The following is a 7,273-nucleotide window of genomic DNA, read 5'->3' as shown; positions in this document are numbered from 1 at the left end:
GGCCTCATGAATCCTTCTGTGGCTCCATGATGATTTTGTCAACTTTTATTAAAAAGAAAAAAAAAAGATGTGATCGTTTTTGAGGGAATTTCAACCTTGGAGTGATTCACCCTCAATCCTCTTTATTTTGTCGTCACTGTTTTGTTGCTATGTCTGGTTTTGGCACCCCGGGGGGTTTAGGCCGTCGGGGGGGGGGCTAGTCTGGTGGTTCGGCTGGCGCTTGACTCAGCTTTTTTGCTTCCGAGGAGAGTGTGTGAAGGCCGTGCAGTCATGACTACATCTTGACCCTGATCCCAGGCGAACTCACAGTTGTTGGCTTCTATTAAAAGCGCGGCGGGTCGTTTCACACATCCCATCGCATTTAATAATAGCGGAAAACGCAAGAATGCTATGGCTAGCTTTCATTTGCTATGCTCACGTATAGTGTAACTGGTCAAAGCTAAGTTGTATTAGCATAGCGCTGTTTTGACAGCGTGACTGTACTAATGAAGGTCATGTTCCAGGGCCGTACAATAGAAGCAGTGTTTCAATCCTGACATGGGCAGGGGGGAGGGCGGGGAGGGAGGAGCCCCCCGTCCCACAGCTCACTGGAAGGGGTCACCCGCCGAGCTATTTTAAGGCCCATCTATAAATATAGGAAACGTTCGTCGATGCGGGATGTAACACTCGACGATCTGTTATTCAGGAATTTGCGAAGATGAAAAAAATAACGGGAGCTCGTGTCACCGAGGTGCCGGAGAGCCGAGTGGAAAAGCAAACGTCTCGGACGGAGGGGGAAAATGGAGGCGGGAGGGCCAGGCAATTCTGCTTGCTACGCTCTGTATAACATACTTGACATATTGTAACATTCTGCTGCTAAAATCCTGTCACCTGCGCTGTCGAAAGACGTAAATCGAACAACTATTTTGCAACTCGATTTAGTCTTGCAAATTTGGAGCAATGGAGAGGCCACGTCGATATATATATATATATATAAACGTCATTATGTTTTGCACGTTTTGTTTTGAGCGCTTCGGTATTCCGTTACGCGCTTACGACTTGCGTCATTCAATCATTGGCAAACATTCCCTAAAATGGAATGTGAATAAAAGAAAAACACCCATGGGATTATCCACAATTAGTAATGCATCCTCATGAATATTAATGAGCGTCTTTATCAGCCACGCGCAGATGACTACCTCGGGCTCTTGTGAAGGCACACCGAGGCCTCCTTTATCGCCTCAAACTCACTATTTTCATCTCACGCAATCGTAAACAAGCGGAGGTGTTAAAAAAAAAAAAAAAGCATGTTGCGTAAGAACGCTGTAAATGTGAAAACGGAGTGAACCTTGCTAGCTTTCATTCTAGGCCCCTCTTTTTATTGGAATATTATGATTTGTAGAATAAAATCCCATCCTTCTTTCTTCTACCACTCTCATCCAAGTGCCGCTTTCCTTCCTGCCTTCATTCCCTCCTGTCAGTTAATTAAAACAAGTGTACATCTCCTGGAGATGCATTTGGGACGTTGGCCCATTTCTTCCACGACTATCGAGTGGCCTTTTCTCTCCTCGTGTTCCCGTGAGACAAAAAAAAGTTTGTCGCTCGAAAAGTTTCCGGCGCTATCCAAATAACTGCGAGACGGCCATGTTGGCAATAACGAGTCACTTCATCCCCCCCACGCACAATTTTTATTTTTTTTCATCCCTTGTAAAGACGGCAAGAACCAAAAAGTGACGCTTGAGGCGACTAAAAAGCAGAGAACAGAGCGGACTTTCATTAAAAGGCGACTATTGAAGCTATAAATCTGCGGCGTTATGAAAATGCAAGCGCGGAATGTGCTGTCATTGGAGATGTTTCCACCAGAGGATTACAATTATTTCGCTTTTCTTCACTCTCAGTGCTTTTTATTGACTCGACAAAAGCGCCGCTTTACTGCCGTCGCAAATTTTCAATCAAATTTGATATATCTAAAAAACAAACAACGAAAAAAAGGCAGGCCGGGCTTTGTGTTTGAACTTGGCTGTACGAGGGGCATACTAATCGCAAGCAGGTCCAGCTGCTCGCCACGCTCGGCCGAGTATGCTTGATTGTGAAACATCACACGGCATCGCTCTCGCTCTGGCACGTAGAGGAGAAGCGAGGTGGCTCGCCGCCGTGTCGCCGTCCTGCAGGCTCCCCTCCCGTCTCCTCTCGTAGCTGAGTGCTTGCTTATTACTCAAGCTGGCGACGGCTTCGCCGGTGTCGCTGAACTCTCCGTGCAGCCGGAGCCGTTCCATGCATACAGATGCGCCTCTCCGCTTGTAGTCCGAGTAATGGGCGCTATCTGTGCTCGAGACACTTCTGGCCTTCCGTCCTTCTGTTTGTCTGCGGCTTTCGGCTTCTCCGAATAGTCACAGGCACATTTTACGGTGAAATGTACCCATTTTTTTTTACGGTCGTTTGGGCATTCACGCTCGCCACATGAGAGCCTCGAGAGTCGCTCGCTCGTAACCGACGGACCGGGAAGCCAAACTGGCGTTTCCAGGGCCAAAAAGTTATATTAGGAGGTGTGGCGCACCAGCTGGAACGCTCGAGCGACAGGATTTGGTTTTACGGCTGCAGCTATGATTAAAGGGGAACAAGTCAAACATTTGCCTGACAATAATGTTGTCTGTGCGGCCCAGCTCGTCTAAACACGGCATTCTGATGAACATGAATGAAGTGGAATAAGCCAGCCGGGACGAGAAGTTAGTCCCGAATAAATGTAACATTACAGAGGGACGGATGGACTCGGGGGGAAAATTGCATCTACGCACCAAAGTGTCCTCGGTACTAAACCAGTGGACATAGTGCCAAAGGTGCTAATGGAAAGAAAAGCTCCCAGGAGGCAACGCTGGCTCCTAATGGCTGTGCACGCTCGGGCCTCATCCATACAGAGTGCAGCTATTCCCCACTGGCAACTCACACGGGAAAAATGGCCCATGCGCAATTCTATTTCAAGATGAAGTGTCATTTATCAGCGCACTCCCAAGTCGTAAACTTAATGCAGAAGCGAGCTACATTAATATCATTTATCAGTGGTAGAGGGAGAAAACCCATTACTCATAATTCCCCCAAGTCGACGTTTCTTGGCTGTAGGGCTCGATGTTTTTATGAATTGAATTTAGAGCAACGGAGCCATTTTGTAATATTTAGCACAAAACGGAAGAGTACCAGAAGGAAGTTATTAGCCATGAAATAATGTCTGCCTAGCCTAGGTCCGAGTCGATCAACGTTTCACTCGTCAACGTCGGCCAACCTGTCACCGCCCTGCCAAAAATCGAAGCTCGTTTACGAAAAGGGGCTCGGGCGGCGACGCATGGAGGGGCCTCGCTCGCGTTGTCACCTGGCGACAAAAGACCGCTTGCTGCTGCCAACCTGGAATTCCGCTCATATTTCACAAGCAAACTCGGAGGCCTCGCTCGGCTGGCTGCCATACGGAATAATGAGCTGTCCCGTGAGAGCGCGAGCGGTCTGATTGAAGACACTGACTGGGCGCCGTTGTCCTCTTCCTTAGGCCTCCCGTTCCAAAACGACAACTGCGGATCATCTTAGCATAATACAGTTATGAGGCCAACTTTTGGATTTTACTCTTAGGAAGTTGCAACATAATTGCTGTAAGATTGATTCATGATTCAATTAGTCTTAACTGTGATAAAAATTGGGTAGTCTTTTACTTTTCACCAGTACAACAAATGAGCCCCACTATTCTAGTGTACTCATGCACCTGTAATGTTTAGTTCCCACGTTGCCTTTTTTTGCAATTGAGGTCACCACCCCACCTAGTGGCAGTCTTTGTCATTGCAGAATTGCCAAACGTTCCATTGTCACTTCTGTTCGAGATGCTATAGAATTCACTTCACACCATTGTTAACTGCAATAATTTATTGGAATAAATTCAAGATTTTTGGAAATGAAAATATGCTGGAACCTTGAGTGACAGTAACCGTGGTTACGTGATGCTCTGCTATCGTAACAGTGCCCATCCACATGGATGCATTCACTATAAAAAACACCCAAAAACGTTCAAATCTGATCCTTGAAATCCTGTGTGCACTTCTAATAAGTCACATACAATGTAACTAAACAAAATTCTAAAGTCAAACCTTCAAGTTTCTGTTCCGTTGCATCTTTGAAGGAGTTTTTCAATTTTTTTTTAACCAGTAACACCGCAGGGTGACACAATATTTGCGCATAAACATTCCCGGTCCCTCTCTCGGCTATCGTGAAAAGGTTTTGTACGTTTTGATAAGCGCTCCATTTGTTAAATTCATTACTGCATAATTGTAGTTCAACATTCACAAACAAGTCATACTTGTTCATAGCTTGGGGCTTAAGTGCTTCTTTGTTTAGACAAAAGTAGCCATTTCATCTGTAACACTTATAACTAGTTCCTTGAAAAATCAGCCCTAAACCGATATGCCGAGTCAAGTGAAGAGGAGCAAAAACAGATGAGTGATATGTGTAGTACTTTTTAGAGCGCGGCGAGGGTTTTGTAGATGATGTCGATGCACTCTCTCAACTGGGGCTCGTTGATGGTCAGCGGCGGAGCCAGGCGGATGATGTCGCCGTGGGTGGGCTTGGCCAGCAGGCCGTTGTCGCGGAGGCGCAGGCACACCTTCCACGCGTCGTAGTCTGAGCGGGGAACGACACGTGGTTCGTCAGCGCCCCCGTTGGGACAAACGCGGGCAAACGGCGCGGCTACCTTTGGTCTCTTTGATGACCACGGCGTTGAGCAGGCCCTTGCCTCGCACCGTGCTCACAATGTCGGACGGCAGCTTCCTCAGCTCCGAGCGCAGCAGCCGTCCCATCTGCTCTGCGTTCTCCTCTAGCTTCTCCTCCTCCATCACCTGCAAAAAAGTGTTAGTTGAGGGAGGGGTTCATTTTTTTGGTTTGATCAAATAAATGATGTAACTCTGACCTCAAGGGCAGCAATGGCAACCCGACATGCGATGGGGTTCCCTCCGTACGTGGAGCCGTGCTCCCCGGGCTTGATGGTCAGCATGACCTCGTCGTCGCACAGCACGGCCGACACCTGACGCGTACACAATTGTTAGGCCTTGTACAAAAGACAACATTTGTAACTTAGAAAAAAATAACCAAAAAGAACACTTACTGGGTAAACCCCTCCCGAGAGCGCTTTCCCCAGGATGACAATATCTGGCCGCACTTGCTCATGGTCAACGGCCAGACGCCGCCCGGTTCGCGCCAAACCCGTCTGCACCTCGTCAGCGATCCACAGAACCTGAAACACATTTTGAAATCAAGTTTTTAAAAAATCAAGTTAGACTATCTTCGGGCTAGCACGAGGCTAAAATAGCGTCCTCACGTTGCGCTGCGTGCACAGCTCCCTGACTTTGGTCAAGTAGCCGTTGTCAGGCACCACCACGCCCGCCTCGCCCTGGATTGGCTCCACCATGAAGGCGGCGACGTGCGGGTCTTCGAGAGCTTTCTGCAACACACGTGCCAGACCAAAACATGGTCAAGCCTATTTTCGGTTTACACAGAGAAAATAAGCAGTTGCACTTCTGGTGCAGAAAAAACAACAACATCTTCGGTACAAAACAATCCAGTTAAACTTCAGTTCACTCTCTTATTTTGATTGCTAGAACCCAAAACCAAACCTCAAGCGCGGGAATGTCGTTAAACGGCACAAGCTCAAATCCGGGCATGAAGGGGCCAAAGCCTTCGTAGCTGCTGGGGTCGGTGGAGCTGGAGATGGCTGCCAGCGTGCGGCCCCAGAAGTTGCCATCTGGTACACAAAGAATTTTTTTTACTACATGCATTGCAAATTGACTTTATTTGAAGTTTCACTGACCAGCAAAAACAATCTTGGCTTTGTTCTTGGGCACGCCCTTCACATTGTAGGCCCACTTACGAGCCAGCTTGCAGGCCGTCTCGCCGCCTTCCACACCTTTGACAAGATGGCCGTCAGCGTCTCTCACGTGCTCCAAAACAGACGCACGCGCTTTTCCTTACCGGTGTTCATGGGCAAGACCTTGTCGTAGCCAAACATGGCGGTGACGTACTCCTCGTAGGTGCCCAGCACGTCGTTGTAGAAGGCTCGGGAGGTCAGCGTGAGCTTGGAGGCTTGGTCGGTGAGGGCGGCGATGATCTTGGGGTGGCAGTGGCCCTGATTGACGGCGCTGTAGGCGCTCAGGAAGTCAAAGTAGCGGCTGCCTTCAACATCCCACACGTAGACTCCTGGATCAGAAGATAAAACAGACTCAGTACTTAAGTTCAATTCCTTGAGTTTTCTTCATGCAGCGTGTTAGCTCACCCTCGCCCCTTTCCAGCGCCACAGGGAGGGGATGGTAGTTGTGCGCGCCGTACTTCTCCTCACGAGCGTAGATCTCATCCGAGGTGAGCGGCTTGCGTGCAGAGGCGGGACGCGCCGCCGAGTGGACGCCACGGTGCGGCGCAGAGCTCCTCAGGCTGCGACTGATCTGGATAATCAATGACTTCATGCTGGTGTGCGTTCGTCTAAGGCAAAAAGGTGGAAAACACAGTGCGAGCCAGTCAAGGGTAGCTGTGCAGTGGTGACGTCCCAGCCGTTTTCCGTCTTTTTTTTTTAAAGTCTTTCAAGCACAGTAAACATTGTATGCTTTGTGATGCGTAGTTAAAAGGCGGTGACCACCACTTAGCTCCCACTGAGGAAAGAAAGAGCCCCCCCCCCCCCCCACCCTGCAAAGGACAAAATACACCTAGGACACTCACGTTGTTAAACTGTAAACAGTACAGGAGATAAGTGTCCTAAATTTGGCAGTGCAGTCGAGTTTCATCTGCCCCTGAAAGATGATAGGCTTAAAGGACCAGCCTCCAAACACACCCCCACACAGACATCAGAGCACAGAGCTAAAAACAACAACTCTTTGGCTGATTTATGCAATGTAATGTCATTTATGATCAAAATCAGCACATCCACGTTGGCTACACATTTACGTGGTATTCCACGGTTTTAGCTAGGTAGCTCAAATAATCTTAGCTGTCAAGTGTAGAAGGCAGAGGAAGAGAACAAAGCCAGTACCAGAACGAGGTGGAATGTAATCGTCGTGTGTCTGCTTGTCTGCTGGGTTTATCCTTATTCGATGTTGGTCGGTGCCGAGCCGGTCGGATCAGATTTCTGAGCCAAATCGCCTGCCAGGCACGGAAATATACTAAGCGTGACGTCACAGGAAACGCCCCCATGTTGTAACATTCGCCTTGATTGCAAGATCAACAGTGCGGCTCGTGAAGTCTTTATTATTATTATTATTATTTTGTTAAATTTAATATG

At 48.3% G+C, this 7,273-nt stretch overlaps 1 protein-coding gene across 1 annotated transcript; it reads right to left on the bottom strand.

Annotated features, from left to right (window-relative positions):
* Positions 1–3,870: 3,870 nt before the first annotated feature.
* Positions 3,871–7,173, bottom strand: oat (ornithine aminotransferase). The gene is made up of 10 exons (XM_037278904.1): positions 7,025–7,173; positions 6,278–6,480; positions 5,977–6,201; positions 5,816–5,911; positions 5,622–5,749; positions 5,327–5,449; positions 5,114–5,242; positions 4,919–5,032; positions 4,703–4,847; positions 3,871–4,632 (listed from the first exon to the last, which is right to left on the bottom strand). Exons 2-10 carry the CDS (start codon positions 6,462–6,464, stop codon positions 4,472–4,474), a joined length of 1,308 nt encoding a protein of 435 aa, XP_037134799.1. The 5' UTR covers positions 6,465–6,480; positions 7,025–7,173; the 3' UTR covers positions 3,871–4,471.
* Between the last annotated feature and the right edge of the window lie 100 nt (positions 7,174–7,273).

Source organism: Syngnathus acus, chromosome 19, assembly GCF_901709675.1.
Source record: "Syngnathus acus chromosome 19, fSynAcu1.2, whole genome shotgun sequence".
In the NCBI taxonomy this organism is placed as follows: Eukaryota; Metazoa; Chordata; class Actinopteri; order Syngnathiformes; family Syngnathidae; genus Syngnathus; species Syngnathus acus.
Note: the sequence above shows the minus strand (reverse complement) of the source record. Positions and strands in the feature narration are given on the sequence as shown.

Excerpts from the sequence above, each read along its gene's own strand:
- oat (XM_037278904.1), bottom strand. The coding sequence starts at position 6,464 with ATGAAGTCATTGATTATCCAGATCAGTCGCAGCCTGAGGAGCTCTGCG. Across the intron at positions 5,912-5,976 it reads GGTCTTGCCCATGAACACCG|GTGTGGAAGGCGGCGAGACG; the intron begins GTAAGGAAAAGC and ends ATCTTGTCAAAG. Across the intron at positions 5,450-5,621 it reads ACGACATTCCCGCGCTTGAG|AAAGCTCTCGAAGACCCGCA; the intron begins GTTTGGTTTTGG and ends CGTGTGTTGCAG.